Source organism: Oncorhynchus clarkii, chromosome 4, assembly GCF_045791955.1.
Source record: "Oncorhynchus clarkii lewisi isolate Uvic-CL-2024 chromosome 4, UVic_Ocla_1.0, whole genome shotgun sequence".
In the NCBI taxonomy this organism is placed as follows: domain Eukaryota; kingdom Metazoa; phylum Chordata; class Actinopteri; order Salmoniformes; family Salmonidae; genus Oncorhynchus; species Oncorhynchus clarkii.
The window spans coordinates 92,213,057-92,231,568 of record NC_092150.1 but is presented as its reverse complement, the minus strand read 5'-3'; the positions used below and the strand labels follow the sequence as shown (position 1 = coordinate 92,231,568).

The window sequence follows — 18,512 nt, the reverse complement described above, 5'->3', positions numbered from 1 at the left end:
GTGGGAGAGAGGGGTAATTGTAGTGGTAGAGAGGGGTAAATGTAGTGGGAGAGAGGGGTAAATGTAGTGGCAAATGTAGTGGGAGAGAGGGGGGTAAATGTAGTGGTAGAGAGGGGTAAATGTAGTGGTAGAGAGGGGTAAATGTAGTGGTAAATGTAGTGGGAGAGAGGGGTAAATGTAGTGGTAGAGAGAGGGGTAAATGTAGTGGTAGAGAGGGGTAAATGTAGTGGTAAATGTAGTGGGAGAGAGGGGTAAATGTAGTGGTAGAGAGGGGTAAATGTAGTGGTAGAGAGGGGTCAATGTAGTGGTAAATGTACTGGGAGAGAGGGGTAAATGTAGTGGGAGAGAGGGGTAAATGTATTGGGAGAGAGGGGTAAATGTAGTGGTAGAGAGGGGTAAATGTAGTGGTAGAGAGGGGTAAATGTAGTGGTAGAGAGGGGTAAATGTAGTGGGAGAGAGGGGTAAATGTAGTGGGAGAGAGAGGGGTAAATGTAGTGGGAGAGAGAGGGGTAAATGTAGTGGGAGAGAGGGGTAAATGTAGTGGTAAATGTAGTGGGAGAGAGAGGGGTAAATGTAGTGGGAGAGAGGGGTAAATGTAGTGGGAGAGAGGGGGGTAAATGTAGTGGGAGAGAGGGGTAAATGTAGTGGTAAATGTAGTGGGAGAGAGAGGGGTAAATGTAGTGGTAAATGTAGTGGGAGAGAGAGGGGTAAATGTAGTGGTAGATAGGGGTAAATGTAGTGGGAGGGAGGGGTAAATGTAGTGGTAAATGTAGTGGGAGAGAGAGGGGTAAATGTAGTGGGAGAGAGGGGGGTAAATGTAGTGGGAGAGAGGGGTAAATGTAGTGGTAGAGAGGGGTAAATCTAGTGGTAAATGTAGTGGGAGAGAGAGGGGTAAATGTAGTGGGAGAGAGGGGTAAATGTAGTGGGAGAGAGGGGGGTAAATGTAGTGGGAGAGAGGGGTAAATGTAGTGGTAAATGTAGTGGGAGAGAGAGGGGTAAATGTAGTGGTAGATAGGGGTAAATGTAGTGGGAGAGAGGGGTAAATGTAGTGGTAAATGTAGTGGGAGAGAGAGGGGTAAATGTAGTGGTAGAGAGGGGTATATGTAGTGGTAGAGAGGGGTAAATGTAGTGGGAGAGAGGGGTAAATGTAGTGGTAAATGTAGTGGGAGAGAGAGGGGTAAATGTAGTGGTAGAGAGGGGTAAATGTAGTGGTAAATGTAGTGGTAGAGAGGGGTAAATGTAGTGGTAGAGAGGGGTAAATGAAGTGGTAGAGAGAGGGGTAAATGTAGTGGTAGAGAGAGGGGTAAATGTAGTGGTAGAGAGGGGTGAATGTAGTGGGAGAGAGAGGGGTAAATGTAGTGGGAGAGAGAGGGGTAAATGTAGTGGTAGAGAGAGGGGTAAATGTAGTGGTAGAGAGAGAGGGGTAAATGTAGTGGGAGAGAGAGAGGGGTAAATGTAGTGGTAGAGAGAGAGGGGTAAATGTAGTGGTAGAGAGAGAGAGGGGTAAATGTAGTGGTAGAGAGAGAGGGGTAAATGTAGTGGTAGAGAGAGAGGGGTCAATGTAGTGGTAGAGAGAGGGGTAAATGTAGTGGTAGAGAGAGAGGGCTCAATGTAGTGGTAGAGAGAGAGAGGGGTAAATGTAGTGGGAGAGAGGGGTAAATGTAGTGGGAGAGAGGGGTAAATGTAGTGGTAGAGAGGGGTAAATGTAGTGGTAGAGAGGGGTAAATGTAGTGGGAGAGAGAGGGGTAAATGTAGTGGTAGAGAGAGGGGTAAATGTAGTGGGAGAGAGGGGTAAATGTAGTGGGAGAGAGGGGTAAATGTAGTGGGAGAGAGGGGTAAATGTAGTGGGAGAGAGGGGGGTAAATGTAGGGGGAGAGAGGGGGGTAAATGTAGGGGGAGAGAGGGGGTAAATGTAGTGGTAGAGAGGGGTAAATGTAGTGGTAAATGTAGTGGGAGAGAGGGGTAAATGTAGTGGTAAATGTAGTGGGAGAGAGAGGGGTAAATGTAGTGGTAGAGAGAGGGGTAAATGTAGTGGTAGAGAGGGGTAAATGTAGTGGTAGAGAGGGGTAAATGTAGTGGTAGAGAGCGGTAAATGTAGTGGTAAATGTAGTGGGAGAGAGGGGTAAATGTAGTGGTAAATGTAGTGGGAGAGAGGGGTAATTGTAGTGGTAGAGAGGGGTAAATGTAGTGGGAGAGAGGGGTAAATGTAGTGGCAAATGTAGTGGGAGAGAGGGGGGTAAATGTAGTGGTAGAGAGGGGTAAATGTAGTGGTAGAGAGGGGTAAATGTAGTGGTAAATGTAGTGGGAGAGAGGGGTAAATGTAGTGGTAGAGAGAGGGGTAAATGTAGTGGTAGAGAGGGGTAAATGTAGTGGTAAATGTAGTGGGAGAGAGGGGTAAATGTAGTGGTAGAGAGGGGTAAATGTAGTGGTAGAGAGGGGTAAATGTAGTTGAGAGAGGGGTAAATGTAGTGGTAAATGTAGTGGGAGAGAGGGGTAATTGTAGTGGTAGAGAGGGGTAAATGTAGTGGGAGAGAGGGGTAAATGTAGTGGCAAATGTAGTGGGAGAGAGGGGGGTAAATGTAGTGGTAGAGAGGGGTAAATGTAGTGGTAGAGAGGGGTAAATGTAGTGGTAAATGTAGTGGGAGAGAGGGGTAAATGTAGTGGTAGAGAGAGGGGTAAATGTAGTGGTAGAGAGGGGTAAATGTAGTGGTAAATGTAGTGGGAGAGAGGGGTAAATGTAGTGGTAGAGAGGGGTAAATGTAGTGGTAGAGAGGGGTAAATGTAGTGGTAAATGTACTGGGAGAGAGGGGTAAATGTAGTGGGAGAGAGGGGTAAATGTATTGGGAGAGAGGGGTAAATGTAGTGGTAGAGAGGGGTAAATGTAGTGGTAGAGAGGGGTAAATGTAGTGGTAGAGAGGGGTAAATGTAGTGGGAGAGAGGGGTAAATGTAGTGGGAGAGAGAGGGGTAAATGTAGTGGGAGAGAGGGGTAAATGTAGTGGGAGAGAGGGGTACATGTAGTGGGAGAGAGGGGTAAATGTAGTGGTAAATGTAGTGGGAGAGAGAGGGGTAAATGTAGTGGTACATGTAGTGGGAGAGAGAGGGGTAAATGTAGTGGTAGATAGGGGTAAATGTAGTGGGAGGGAGGGGTAAATGTAGTGGTAAATGTAGTGGGAGAGAGAGGGGTAAATGTAGTGGGAGAGAGAGGGGTAAATGTAGTGGGAGAGAGGGGTAAATGTAGTGGGAGAGAGGGGTAAATGTAGTGGTAAATGTAGTGGGAGAGAGAGGGGTAAATGTAGTGGGAGAGAGGGGTAAATGTAGTGGGAGAGAGGGGGTAAATGTAGTGGGAGAGAGGGGTAAATGTAGTGGTAAATGTAGTGGGAGAGAGAGGGGTAAATGTAGTGGTAAATGTAGTGGGAGAGAGAGGGGTAAATGTAGTGGTAGATAGGGGTAAATGTAGTGGGAGGGAGGGGTAAATGTAGTGGTAAATGTAGTGGGAGAGAGAGGGGTAAATGTAGTGGGAGAGAGAGGGGTAAATGTAGTGGGAGAGAGGGGTAAATGTAGTGGGAGAGAGGGGTAAATGTAGTGGTAAATGTAGTGGGAGAGAGAGGGGTAAATGTAGTGGGAGAGAGGGGTAAATGTAGTGGGAGAGAGGGGGGTAAATGTAGTGGGAGAGAGGGGTAAATGTAGTGGTAAATGTAGTGGGAGAGAGAGGGGTAAATGTAGTGGTAGAGAGGGGTAAATGTAGTGGTAGAGAGGGGTAAATGTAGTGGGAGAGAGGGGTAAATGTAGTGGTAAATGTAGTGGGAGAGAGGGGTAAATGTAGTGGTAGAGAGAGGGGTAAATGTAGTGGTAGAGAGGGGTAAATGTAGTGGTAAATGTAGTGGGAGAGAGGGGTAAATGTAGTGGTAGAGAGGGGTAAATGTAGTGGTAGAGAGGGGTAAATGTAGTTGAGAGAGGGGTAAATGTAGTGGTAAATGTAGTGGGAGAGAGGGGTAATTGTAGTGGTAGAGAGGGGTAAATGTAGTGGGAGAGAGGGGTAAATGTAGTGGCAAATGTAGTGGGAGAGAGGGGGGTAAATGTAGTGGTAGAGAGGGGTAAATGTAGTGGTAGAGAGGGGTAAATGTAGTGGTAAATGTAGTGGGAGAGAGGGGTAAATGTAGTGGTAGAGAGAGGGGTAAATGTAGTGGTAGAGAGGGGTAAATGTAGTGGTAAATGTAGTGGGAGAGAGGGGTAAATGTAGTGGTAGAGAGGGGTAAATGTAGTGGTAGAGAGGGGTAAATGTAGTGGTAAATGTACTGGGAGAGAGGGGTAAATGTAGTGGGAGAGAGGGGTAAATGTATTGGGAGAGAGGGGTAAATGTAGTGGTAGAGAGGGGTAAATGTAGTGGTAGAGAGGGGTAAATGTAGTGGGAGAGAGGGGTAAATGTAGTGGGAGAGAGGGGTAAATGTAGTGGGAGAGAGAGGGGTAAATGTAGTGGGAGAGAGAGGGGTAAATGTAGTGGGAGAGAGGGGTAAATGTAGTGGTAAATGTAGTGGGAGAGAGAGGGGTAAATGTAGTGGGAGAGAGGGGTAAATGTAGTGGGAGAGAGGGGTAAATGTAGTGGGAGAGAGGGGTAAATGTAGTGGTAAATGTAGTGGGAGAGAGAGGGGTAAATGTAGTGGTAAATGTAGTGGGAGAGAGAGGGGTAAATGTAGTGGTAGATAGGGGTAAATGTAGTGGGAGGGAGGGGTAAATGTAGTGGTAAATGTAGTGGGAGAGAGAGGGGTAAATGTAGTGGGAGAGAGAGGGGTAAATGTAGTGGGAGAGAGGGGTAAATGTAGTGGGAGAGAGGGGTAAATGTAGTGGTAAATGTAGTGGGAGAGAGAGGGGTAAATGTAGTGGGAGAGAGGGGTAAATGTAGTGGGAGAGAGGGGGTAAATGTAGTGGGAGAGAGGGGTAAATGTAGTGGTAAATGTAGTGGGAGAGAGAGGGGTAAATGTAGTGGTAAATGTAGTGGGAGAGAGAGGGGTAAATGTAGTGGTAGATAGGGGTAAATGTAGTGGGAGGGAGGGGTAAATGTAGTGGCAAATGTAGTGGGAGAGAGGGGGGTAAATGTAGTGGTAGAGAGGGGTAAATGTAGTGGTAGAGAGGGGTAAATGTAGTGGTAAATGTAGTGGGAGAGAGGGGTAAATGTAGTGGTAGAGAGAGGGGTAAATGTAGTGGTAGAGAGGGGTAAATGTAGTGGTAAATGTAGTGGGAGAGAGGGGTAAATGTAGTGGTAGAGAGGGGTAAATGTAGTGGGAGAGAGGGGGGTAAATGTAGGGGGAGAGAGGGGGGTAAATGTAGGGGGAGAGAGGGGGTAAATGTAGTGGTAGAGAGGGGTAAATGTAGTGGTAAATGTAGTGGGAGAGAGGGGTAAATGTAGTGGTAAATGTAGTGGGAGAGAGAGGGGTAAATGTAGTGGTAGAGAGAGGGGTAAATGTAGTGGTAGAGAGGGGTAAATGTAGTGGTAGAGAGGGGTAAATGTAGTGGTAGAGAGCGGTAAATGTAGTGGTAAATGTAGTGGGAGAGAGGGGTAAATGTAGTGGTAAATGTAGTGGGAGAGAGGGGTAATTGTAGTGGTAGAGAGGGGTAAATGTAGTGGGAGAGAGGGGTAAATGTAGTGGCAAATGTAGTGGGAGAGAGGGGGGTAAATGTAGTGGTAGAGAGGGGTAAATGTAGTGGTAGAGAGGGGTAAATGTAGTGGTAAATGTAGTGGGAGAGAGGGGTAAATGTAGTGGTAGAGAGAGGGGTAAATGTAGTGGTAGAGAGGGGTAAATGTAGTGGTAAATGTAGTGGGAGAGAGGGGTAAATGTAGTGGTAGAGAGGGGTAAATGTAGTGGTAGAGAGGGGTAAATGTAGTTGAGAGAGGGGTAAATGTAGTGGTAAATGTAGTGGGAGAGAGGGGTAATTGTAGTGGTAGAGAGGGGTAAATGTAGTGGGAGAGAGGGGTAAATGTAGTGGCAAATGTAGTGGGAGAGAGGGGGGTAAATGTAGTGGTAGAGAGGGGTAAATGTAGTGGTAGAGAGGGGTAAATGTAGTGGTAAATGTAGTGGGAGAGAGAGGGGTAAATGTAGTGGTAGATAGGGGTAAATGTAGTGGGAGGGAGGGGTAAATGTAGTGGTAAATGTAGTGGGAGAGAGAGGGGTAAATGGAGTGGGAGAGAGAGGGGTAAATGTAGTGGGAGAGAGGGGTAAATGTAGTGGGAGAGAGGGGTAAATGTAGTGGTAAATGTAGTGGGAGAGAGAGGGGTAAATGTAGTGGGAGAGAGGGGTAAATGTAGTGGGAGAGAGGGGGTAAATGTAGTGGGAGAGAGGGGTAAATGTAGTGGTAAATGTAGTGGGAGAGAGAGGGGTAAATGTAGTGGTAAATGTAGTGGGAGAGAGAGGGGTAAATGTAGTGGTAGATAGGGGTAAATGTAGTGGGAGGGAGGGGTAAATGTAGTGGCAAATGTAGTGGGAGAGAGGGGGGTAAATGTAGTGGTAGAGAGGGGTAAATGTAGTGGTAGAGAGGGGTAAATGTAGTGGTAAATGTAGTGGGAGAGAGGGGTAAATGTAGTGGTAGAGAGAGGGGTAAATGTAGTGGTAGAGAGGGGTAAATGTAGTGGTAAATGTAGTGGGAGAGAGGGGTAAATGTAGTGGTAGAGAGGGGTAAATGTAGTGGGAGAGAGGGGGGTAAATGTAGGGGGAGAGAGGGGGGTAAATGTAGGGGGAGAGAGGGGGTAAATGTAGTGGTAGAGAGGGGTAAATGTAGTGGTAAATGTAGTGGGAGAGAGGGGTAAATGTAGTGGTAAATGTAGTGGGAGAGAGAGGGGTAAATGTAGTGGTAGAGAGAGGGGTAAATGTAGTGGTAGAGAGGGGTAAATGTAGTGGTAGAGAGGGGTAAATGTAGTGGTAGAGAGCGGTAAATGTAGTGGTAAATGTAGTGGGAGAGAGGGGTAAATGTAGTGGTAAATGTAGTGGGAGAGAGGGGTAATTGTAGTGGTAGAGAGGGGTAAATGTAGTGGGAGAGAGGGGTAAATGTAGTGGCAAATGTAGTGGGAGAGAGGGGGGTAAATGTAGTGGTAGAGAGGGGTAAATGTAGTGGTAGAGAGGGGTAAATGTAGTGGTAAATGTAGTGGGAGAGAGGGGTAAATGTAGTGGTAGAGAGAGGGGTAAATGTAGTGGTAGAGAGGGGTAAATGTAGTGGTAAATGTAGTGGGAGAGAGGGGTAAATGTAGTGGTAGAGAGGGGTAAATGTAGTGGTAGAGAGGGGTAAATGTAGTTGAGAGAGGGGTAAATGTAGTGGTAAATGTAGTGGGAGAGAGGGGTAATTGTAGTGGTAGAGAGGGGTAAATGTAGTGGGAGAGAGGGGTAAATGTAGTGGCAAATGTAGTGGGAGAGAGGGGGGTAAATGTAGTGGTAGAGAGGGGTAAATGTAGTGGTAGAGAGGGGTAAATGTAGTGGTAAATGTAGTGGGAGAGAGGGGTAAATGTAGTGGTAGAGAGAGGGGTAAATGTAGTGGTAGAGAGGGGTAAATGTAGTGGTAAATGTAGTGGGAGAGAGGGGTAAATGTAGTGGTAGAGAGGGGTAAATGTAGTGGTAGAGAGGGGTAAATGTAGTGGTAAATGTACTGGGAGAGAGGGGTAAATGTAGTGGGAGAGAGGGGTAAATGTATTGGGAGAGAGGGGTAAATGTAGTGGTAGAGAGGGGTAAATGTAGTGGTAGAGAGGGGTAAATGTAGTGGTAGAGAGGGGTAAATGTAGTGGGAGAGAGGGGTAAATGTAGTGGGAGAGAGAGGGGTAAATGTAGTGGGAGAGAGGGGTAAATGTAGTGGGAGAGAGGGGTACATGTAGTGGGAGAGAGGGGTAAATGTAGTGGTAAATGTAGTGGGAGAGAGAGGGGTAAATGTAGTGGTACATGTAGTGGGAGAGAGAGGGGTAAATGTAGTGGTAGATAGGGGTAAATGTAGTGGGAGGGAGGGGTAAATGTAGTGGTAAATGTAGTGGGAGAGAGAGGGGTAAATGTAGTGGGAGAGAGAGGGGTAAATGTAGTGGGAGAGAGGGGTAAATGTAGTGGGAGAGAGGGGTAAATGTAGTGGTAAATGTAGTGGGAGAGAGAGGGGTAAATGTAGTGGGAGAGAGGGGTAAATGTAGTGGGAGAGAGGGGGTAAATGTAGTGGGAGAGAGGGGTAAATGTAGTGGTAAATGTAGTGGGAGAGAGAGGGGTAAATGTAGTGGTAAATGTAGTGGGAGAGAGAGGGGTAAATGTAGTGGTAGATAGGGGTAAATGTAGTGGGAGGGAGGGGTAAATGTAGTGGTAAATGTAGTGGGAGAGAGAGGGGTAAATGTAGTGGGAGAGAGAGGGGTAAATGTAGTGGGAGAGAGGGGTAAATGTAGTGGGAGAGAGGGGTAAATGTAGTGGTAAATGTAGTGGGAGAGAGAGGGGTAAATGTAGTGGGAGAGAGGGGTAAATGTAGTGGGAGAGAGGGGGGTAAATGTAGTGGGAGAGAGGGGTAAATGTAGTGGTAAATGTAGTGGGAGAGAGAGGGGTAAATGTAGTGGTAGAGAGGGGTAAATGTAGTGGTAGAGAGGGGTAAATGTAGTGGGAGAGAGGGGTAAATGTAGTGGTAAATGTAGTGGGAGAGAGGGGTAAATGTAGTGGTAGAGAGAGGGGTAAATGTAGTGGTAGAGAGGGGTAAATGTAGTGGTAAATGTAGTGGGAGAGAGGGGTAAATGTAGTGGTAGAGAGGGGTAAATGTAGTGGTAGAGAGGGGTAAATGTAGTTGAGAGAGGGGTAAATGTAGTGGTAAATGTAGTGGGAGAGAGGGGTAATTGTAGTGGTAGAGAGGGGTAAATGTAGTGGGAGAGAGGGGTAAATGTAGTGGCAAATGTAGTGGGAGAGAGGGGGGTAAATGTAGTGGTAGAGAGGGGTAAATGTAGTGGTAGAGAGGGGTAAATGTAGTGGTAAATGTAGTGGGAGAGAGGGGTAAATGTAGTGGTAGAGAGAGGGGTAAATGTAGTGGTAGAGAGGGGTAAATGTAGTGGTAAATGTAGTGGGAGAGAGGGGTAAATGTAGTGGTAGAGAGGGGTAAATGTAGTGGTAGAGAGGGGTAAATGTAGTGGTAAATGTACTGGGAGAGAGGGGTAAATGTAGTGGGAGAGAGGGGTAAATGTATTGGGAGAGAGGGGTAAATGTAGTGGTAGAGAGGGGTAAATGTAGTGGTAGAGAGGGGTAAATGTAGTGGGAGAGAGGGGTAAATGTAGTGGGAGAGAGGGGTAAATGTAGTGGGAGAGAGAGGGGTAAATGTAGTGGGAGAGAGAGGGGTAAATGTAGTGGGAGAGAGGGGTAAATGTAGTGGTAAATGTAGTGGGAGAGAGAGGGGTAAATGTAGTGGGAGAGAGGGGTAAATGTAGTGGGAGAGAGGGGTAAATGTAGTGGGAGAGAGGGGTAAATGTAGTGGTAAATGTAGTGGGAGAGAGAGGGGTAAATGTAGTGGTAAATGTAGTGGGAGAGAGAGGGGTAAATGTAGTGGTAGATAGGGGTAAATGTAGTGGGAGGGAGGGGTAAATGTAGTGGTAAATGTAGTGGGAGAGAGAGGGGTAAATGTAGTGGGAGAGAGAGGGGTAAATGTAGTGGGAGAGAGGGGTAAATGTAGTGGGAGAGAGGGGTAAATGTAGTGGTAAATGTAGTGGGAGAGAGAGGGGTAAATGTAGTGGGAGAGAGGGGTAAATGTAGTGGGAGAGAGGGGGTAAATGTAGTGGGAGAGAGGGGTAAATGTAGTGGTAAATGTAGTGGGAGAGAGAGGGGTAAATGTAGTGGTAAATGTAGTGGGAGAGAGAGGGGTAAATGTAGTGGTAGATAGGGGTAAATGTAGTGGGAGGGAGGGGTAAATGTAGTGGTAAATGTAGTGGGAGAGAGAGGGGTAAATGTAGTGGGAGAGAGAGGGGTAAATGTAGTGGGAGAGAGGGGTAAATGTAGTGGGAGAGAGGGGTAAATGTAGTGGTAAATGTAGTGGGAGAGAGAGGGGTAAATGTAGTGGGAGAGAGGGGTAAATGTAGTGGGAGAGAGGGGGGTAAATGTAGTGGGAGAGAGGGGTAAATGTAGTGGTAAATGTAGTGGGAGAGAGAGGGGTAAATGTAGTGGTAGAGAGGGGTAAATGTAGTGGTAGAGAGGGGTAAATGTAGTGGGAGAGAGGGGTAAATGTAGTGGTAAATGTAGTGGGAGAGAGAGGGGTAAATGTAGTGGTAGAGAGGGGTAAATGTAGTGGTAAATGTAGTGGTAGAGAGGGGTAAATGTAGTGGTAGAGAGGGGTAAATGAAGTGGTAGAGAGAGGGGTAAATGTAGTGGTAGAGAGAGGGGTAAATGTAGTGGTAGAGAGGGGTAAATGTAGTGGGAGAGAGAGGGGTAAATGTAGTGGGAGAGAGAGGGGTAAATGTAGTGGGAGAGAGAGAGGGGTAAATGTAGTGGTAGAGAGAGAGGGGTAAATGTAGTGGTAGAGAGAGAGGGGTAAATGTAGTGGTAGAGAGAGGGGTAAATGTAGTGGTAGAGAGAGGGGTAAATGTAGTGGTAGAGAGAGAGGGGTAAATGTAGTGGTAGAGAGGGGTAAATGTAGTGGTAGAGAGAGGGGTAAATGTTTTTTGGACACATTGAACCCCTTTTCATTTGGCACAAATCCATAAACTGGTACCAGGTTACCTTCAGACGAGTCCCGTGAGACTTGGGCTCATCCACCTCCCAAACACAGCTGTAGCTCATCCACCTCCCAAACACAGCTGTAGCTCATCCACCTCCCAAACACAGCTGTAGCTCATCCACCTCCCAAACACAACTGTAGCTCATCCACCTCCCAAACACAACTGTAGCTCATCCACCTCCCAAATACAGCTGTAGCTCATCCACCTCCCAATCACAGCTGTAGCTCATCCACCTCCCAATCACAGCTGTAGCTCATCCACCTCCCAAACACAGCTGTAGCTCATCCACCTCCCAAACACAGCTGTAGCTCATCCACCTCCCAAACACAGCTGTAGCTCATCCACCTCCCAAACACAGCTGTAGCTCATCCACCTCCCAAACACAGCTGTAGCTCATCCACCTCCCAAACACAGCTGTAGCTCATCCACCTCCCAAACACAGCTGTAGCTCATCCACCTCCCAAACACAGCTGTAGCTCATCCACCTCCCAAACACAGCTGTAGCTCATCCACCTCCCAATCACAGCTGTAGCTCATCCACCTCCCAAACACAGCTGTAGCTCATCCACCTCCCAAACACAACTGTAGCTCATCCACCTCCCAAATACAGCTGTAGCTCATCCACCTCCCAAACACAGCTGTAGCTCATCCACCTCCCAATCACAGCTGTAGCTCATCCACCTCCCAAACACAACTGTAGCTCATCCACCTCCCAAACACAGCTGTAGCTCATCCACCTCCCAAACACAGCTGTAGCTCATCCACCTCCCAAACACAGCTGTAGCTCATCCACCTCCCAAACACAGCTGTAGCTCATCCACCTCCCAAACACAGCTGTAGCTCATCCACCTCCCAAACACAGCTGTAGCTCATCCACCTCCCAAACACAACTGTAGCTCATCCACCTCCCAAACACAGCTGTAGCTCATCCACCTCCCAAACACAGCTGTAGCTCATCCACCTCCCAAACACAGCTGTAGCTCATCCACCTCCCAAACACAGCTGTAGCTCATCCACCTCCCAAACACAGCTGTAGCTCATCCACCTCCCAAACACAGCTGTAGCTCATCCACCTCCCAAACACAGCTGTAGCTCATCCACCTCCCAAACACAGCTGTAGCTCATCCACCTCCCAAACACAGCTGTAGCTCATCCACCTCCCAAATACAGCTGTAGCTCATCCACCTCCCAACACAGACGCTGAAGGCTTAAAGTGACATATTTTGCTGGGGATTTTTGTTCCCATTATGTTACTTCGTCTATTGACACACCGATGCATCAGTCTAACAGTTAGATGGCTGTGATAGGAGGCAACTGAGGATGGATCAACAACATTGTAGTGACTCTACAATACTAACCTAAAAGGACAGAGTGAAAAGAAGGAAGCCTGTACAGAATATAAATATTCCAAAATATGCATCCTGTTTGTAACGAAGGAATAATGTAAAATTGCTAAACAATGTGTCCTGAATAGAATGCATGGTGGTTGCTGCATCATGTTATTGGTATGCTTGTCATCGGCAAGGACTGGGGAGTTTTTCAGGATAAAAAATAAAAGATATAGGACTAACCACAGGCCAAATCCTAGAGGAAAACCTGATTGTCTGCTTTCCAACAGACACTGGGAGACAGATTCACCTTTCAGCAGGACAATAACCTAAAACACAAGTTTGACTTAAATCGTCTTGAAAACATATGATACTACTTCAAAATGGATGTCTAGCAATGATCAACAACCAACTTAAGAGCTTAAATCATTTTTTAAAGAATACATGTGCAAATATTGTACAATCCAGGTGTGCGCCGTTTTTAAGACCCAAAAAGACTAATGTAATGTGAATACTTGTGAGATATTTATGTATTTAACTTTCTAAATTTAGCCCCCCCCCCCCCCCCCCCCCCAAAAAAAAATGTAAATTATTGTTTTCACTTAGTCATTATGGGGGTAGTGTGTGTAGACGTAAACAAAATGTGGTTTAAGTCAAGGGGTCTGAATACTTTCTGAAGACACTGTACAACTATGTCATATGATTTATGAACGTCAAGATATATCAGATGGACCATTTCTAAACTAGTGAACCTTGACCGTTTGTCAATCCAAGCACTGTAAGCCGATGCACTTTATGAAAAGACCAAAGACCAGAAATGGAATTTTTACGAGACGTACAAATTGACTCACGGACGATGAAAGAGTATCGTGCGTTCTCTCCTTCTCCCCTTCTGTGTAAAGAAATCTCACTGCAACCATAGTGCACACACACACCACACACCCCACACACACCACACACACCACACACCCAGGTACTGAGGTGGGACACACAGCAGACTTGTCAAAGTTTACTGGTCATCGCTGGCTTTGTGACTGATAGGTGTCTGTTCTAGATCAATAGAAGACGAGTCTGATAGGTGCCTGTTCTAGATCAATAGATCGCTAGAAGACGAGTCTGATAGGTGCCTGTTCTAAATCAATAGAAGACGAGTCTGATAGGTGCCTGTTCTAGATCAATAGATCGCTAGAAGACGAGTCTGATAGGTGCCTGTTCTAGATCAATAGATCGCTAGAAGACGAGTCTGATAGGTGCCTGTTCTAGATCAATAGATCACAAGAAGACGAGTCTGATAGGTGCCTGTTCTAGATCAATAGATCGCTAGAAGACGAGTCTGATAGGTGCCTGTTCTAAATCAATAGAAGACGAGTCTGATAGGTGCCTGTTCTAGATCAATAGATCGCTAGAAGACGAGTCTAGCAGGGCGAGGCAAACTTCAGGACCAAGCGAAAAGTAGCAAACTGAAAATGAGGGCGTAATGGTCTGTAGAGCAGCCAGCCGGCGCTGCTCGTGGTAAACACTGGTAGAGTTGTCCTGTCGTTGACTGAATATATCCGCCCTCATTAGCATGTCATTAGTAGGTTTCCTGATGTAGAAAGAAATGATTTAACCACAGTACAGACCGTCATTATAGCTCTACAGGAACTAAAACAACTATGGAACCCTGACCGGCTGACAGACCGGCTGACTGACCGGCTGACAGACCGGCTGACAGACCGGCTGACTGACTGACAGTTTGATTGACTGGTTGTGTGTTCTGACCTGCTGAAGTCGACCCTGGCCAGGAGCTCCTGTCTCTTCCGGCTCTCCTTCTCTCTCTTTAACTCCATCTCTTTTTCTGCAGACAGGAAGTCCTCGTACGGAGCGTCATCAACATCAAGGTCACCTGATAGGATGAACCTACGGAGGGGGAGGGGCATCTTTAGAACTGTTTGGTTATATATTACATATTTCATATTTGAGATTCTTCAAAGTAGCCACCCTTTGCCTTGATGACAGCTTTGCACACTTTTGGCATTCTCTCAACCAGCTTCATGAGGTAGTCACCTGGAATGCATTTAATTAAACAGGTGTGGAATTTATTTCCTTCTTAATGCGTTTGAGCCAATCAGTTGTGTTGTGACAAGGTAGGGATGGTATACAGAAGATAGCCCTATTTGGTAAAATACCAAGTCCATATTATGGCAAGAACAGGTTAATGAGCAGCTCAAATAAGCAAAGAGAAACGACAGTCCATCATTACTTTAAGACATGAAGGTCAGTCAATTTGGAAAATGTAGTTGTGTCCAAACTTTTAACTGGTCCTGTACGTTCTACGTGAAGGCATGGTGCTATCCAGTACAGTACAGGAAGTGTTGTGGGTACATGGTGCTATCCAGGACAGTCATTATAGTCAGCAGGAAGTGGTGTGGGTACATGGTGCTATCCAGTACAGTCATTATAGTCAGCAGGAAGTGGTGTGGGTACATGGTGCTATCCAGGACAGTCATTATAGTCAGCAGGAAGTGGTGTGGGTACATGGTGCTATCCAGTACAGTCATTATAGTCAGCAGGAAGTGGTGTGGGTACATGGTGCTATCCAGTCATTATAGTCAGCAGGAAGTGGTGTGGGTACATGGTGCTATCCAGTCATTATAGTCAGCAGGAAGTGGTGTGGGTACATGGTGCTATCCAGGACAGTCATTATAGTCAGCAGGAAGTGGTGTGGGTACATGGTGCTATCCAGGACAGTCATTATAGTCAGCAGGAAGTGGTGTGGGTACATGGTGCTATCCAGTCATTATAGTCAGCAGGAAGTGGTGTGGGTACATGGTGCTATCCAGTCATTATAGTCAGCAGGAAGTGGTGTGGGTACATGGTGCTATCCAGTCATTATAGTCAGCAGGAAGTGGTGTGGGTACGTGCCTGCCACCGTCCTCTCTGTTGCCGATAGCGATGAGTGCCTCCAGGTCTGTCCCCTTCAGGCCGTACTGCAACAGCTCCTTAGCAGCGTCCACGTTCTCTGGGACACGTTCAACACACTCATGGAGCACCCACGATCTTTTATGGATCTTACTCTACACACAGACAGAGAGAGAGAGACAGACAGGCAGAGAGAGAGAGAGAGACAGAGAGAGAGAGAGAGAGACAGACAGGCAGAGAGAGACAGACAGAGGGAGACAGACAGACAGGCAGAGAGAGAGAGAGAGACAGAGAGAGAGAGAGAGAGACATAAAGACAGACAGACAGAGAGACAGAGAGAGACAGAGGCAGACAGGCAGACAGGCAGACAGGCAGACAGGCAGGCAGGCAGAGAGAGACAGAGAGAGAGACAAAGACAGACAGACAGGCAGACAGGCAGACAGACAGAGAGAGAGAGAGACAGTTTGTTCTAAAATGTCCACAATATAAATACTATCATAACTATTGACACATGAGAGTGAGAGAGTGAGTGAGTGAGTATGTGTGTGAGTGAGTGAGTGAGTGAGTGAGTGAGTGAGTGAGTGAGTGAGTGAGTGAGTGAGTGAGTGAGTGAGTGAGTGAGTGAGTGAGAGAGAGAGAGAGTGAGTGTGTGTGAGTGAGTGAGTGAGAGAGAGTGTGTGTGAGTGAGTGAGTGAGAGAGAGAGTGTGTGTGTGTGTGAGAGAGAGAGTGTGTGTGTGTGTGTGAGAGAGAGAGTGTGTGTGTGTGAGAGAGAGTGTGTGTGTGAGAGAGAGTGTGTGTGTGTGTGAGTGAGTGAGAGAGAGAGTGTGTGTGAGTGATTGAGTGAGTGAGAGAGAGTGTGTGTGTGAGAGAGTGTGTGTGAGAGAGTGAGAGAGTGTGTGTGTGTGTGAGTGAGTGAGTGAGTGAGTGAGAGAGAGTGTGTGTGTGTGAGTGAGAGACAGTGTGTGAGTGAGTGAGAGAGAGTGTGTGTGTGAGTGTGTGTGTGTGTGTACCAGGTAGTCCTGTATGGAGGCGATGCTGACAGTGCTCTTCCTCCACTGTCTCTGGTAGACCAGGTCTGAGTCTAGACCGTATGCCTGGGCCAGCGAAAGGGCCTCCCCATACTCCTCATTATCTATCTGGAGAGACACACAAACCACCATCATCATCATCACCACTACTGTCTTCATCATCACCACCACCATCATCATTGTAATCACCACCATCATCATCACCTCTACTGTCTTCATCATCACCACCACCATCACCACCATCATCATTGTAATCACCACCATCATCATCACCTCTACTGTCTTCATCATCACCATCACCATCATCACCATCTAAAACTCTACTAGCCACTCAGAAGTGTTTTCCAGCCAAAAGTTATTTCCTGCTAAAGTTACAGCAACAAAACAGATGAACAGGCTTTGTGATGTTTCTAAAACAAAACATATTACTGAGAGAAATGTTCCCCTGCCCTTTTAAGGGCTGGAGGTTACCGTGGTAACACGATTGGAGTCATGTTTGTGCCTGTGAGATGGAGTCTGACTAGTAAACGCGTTGTCTTCTCTTCTCTAGCAGGTGAAATTAAAAACGTAGAAAAACGACCTGGCTTGTGGAACAAAACAATGAGAATGGCCAATAAACACAAGGACAAAGTCTCACTAAAGTAGACTTTCGTTTTCAAGTAAATGACACGATATTGTATTACTGTGCACAGCACTTATTAAAACAAATCTTTCACTCAGCTCTTCAGGTGCACACAGCCCCCAGCCAGGCAGTGTTGAGGTGGGAAAGGCTAGATAGGATTCCTAGTTCTTTGACTTTTGTTCGATTTAATTGACCAACTATGAAACTAAACAGGCAGAAAAACTTTGAAGACAGCTGCTACGGGATTTATTTAACTATAAATGTGATCATACTTGATGTTTTATTCACAAATATGAAAATGTGCCTTTGGTTACTTTGACTACTTGAGAATGTCAGTCGACCATTTTGTATTTTGAGAATGTCAGTCGGACATTTTGTATTTTGGGAATGTCAGTCGGCCATTTTGTATTTTGAGAATGTCAGTCGGACATTTTGTATTTTGGGAATGTCAGTCGGCCATTTTGTATTTTGTCAGTCAGCCATTTTGTATTTTGGGAATGGTGGTGGAGTGTACGTGAGCTTGGTGGTCATCGTCATGGTGACTTACCTTCCTTTGGTACAGCTCTTCAGGCGTGGTGGAGCGTAGGCTGACCAGACGGTAACTCTTGACGACGGTGCGGGGACGTTTCCGTGGCGGCGCGAAGCGTTCCATCTCGGTGACGTAGTACAGCCCCTGCTTCACGTAACCGGAGTAACGGGCCTTGGCTGACGACTCATCATCAGAGTCAGAGTCTCCTTCCTCACCCTCCTCATCCTCCGAAGCTACACCCCCCATGTTACTGTCCAGACGACCTCTCTTCTGTGCCAGACGCACTTCACACTGGGTGTGGGGGAGCAGGGGGCGAGAGAGGAGAGAAGGGGGCGAGAGAGGAGAGAAGGGGGGGAAGGGGGAGCAGGGGGCGAGAGAGGAGAGAAGGGGGGGGGGGGGAGAGAAGAGAAGGAGGGGGGGGCGAGGAGAGAGGGGGGGGAGGGAGAGGAGAGAAGGGGGGGAGAGGAGAGAAGGGGGGAGGGAGAGGAGAGAAGGGGGGAGAGGAGAGAAGGGGGGAGAGGAGAGAAGGGGGGAGGGAGAGGAGAGAAGGGGGGGGGGGGGGAGAGAAGAGAAGGAGGGGGGGCGAGGAGAGAAGGGGGGGAGGGAGAGGAGAGAAGGGGGGAGGGAGAGGAGAGAAGGGGGGAGGGAGAGGAGAGAAGGGGGGTAGAGGAGAGAAGGGGGGAGAGGAGAGAAGGGGGGAGGGAGAGGAGAGAAGGGGGGAGAGGAGAGAAGGGGGGAAGAGGAGAGAAGGGGGGGAAGAGGAGAGAAGGGGGAGAGGAGAGAAGGGGGGAGAGGAGAGAAGGGGGGAGAGGAGAGAAGGGGGAGAGGAGAGAAGGGGGAGAGGAGAGAAGGGGGGAGAGGAGAGAAGGGGGAGAGGAGAGAAGGGGGGGAGAGGAGAGAAGGTGGCGAGAGAGGAGAGAAGGGGGGAGAGGAGAGAAGAGGGGGTGGAGGAGAGAAGGGGGGGAGGAGAGAAGGGGGGGAGAGGAGAGAAGGGGGGGAAGGGGGAGCAGGGGGCGAGAGAGGAGAGAAGGGGGGAGAGGAGAGAAGGGGGGAGAGGAGAGAAGGGGGGGGGGGGAGAGAAGGGGGGAGAGAGGAGAGAAGGGGGCGAGAGAGGAGAGAAGGGGGCGAGAGAGGAGAGAAGGGGGGGAGAGGAGAGAAGGGGGGAGAGGAGAGAAGGGGGGAGAGGAGAGAAGGGGGGGAGAGAGGAGAGAAGGGGGCGAGAGAGGAGAGAAGGGGGGGAAGGGGGAGCAGGAGGCGAGAGAGGAGAGAAGGGGGGAGAGGAGAGAAGGGGGGAGAGGAGAGAAGGGGGGGAGAGGAGAGAAGGGGGGAGAGGAGAGAAGGTGGCGAGAGAGGAGAGAAGGGGGGAGGGGGAGCAGGGGGCGAGAGAGGAGAGAAGGGGGGGAGAGGAG

At 47.9% G+C, this 18,512-nt stretch overlaps 1 protein-coding gene across 1 annotated transcript in view; it reads right to left on the bottom strand.

Annotated features, from left to right (window-relative positions):
- Nucleotides 1–18,512, bottom strand: part of LOC139407442 (NBAS subunit of NRZ tethering complex-like) — a 289,155-nt gene that overhangs the window by 236,006 nt on the left and 34,637 nt on the right. Inside the window, exons 15-18 of the mRNA XM_071151235.1 lie at nt 17,122–17,394; nt 15,935–16,060; nt 14,927–15,078; nt 13,784–13,921 (exon numbers count right to left, since the gene is read on the bottom strand). Coding sequence (XP_071007336.1) covers nt 13,784–13,921; nt 14,927–15,078; nt 15,935–16,060; nt 17,122–17,394 — 689 coding nt within the window. The remainder of the gene's footprint in view (nt 1–13,783; nt 13,922–14,926; nt 15,079–15,934; nt 16,061–17,121; nt 17,395–18,512) is intronic.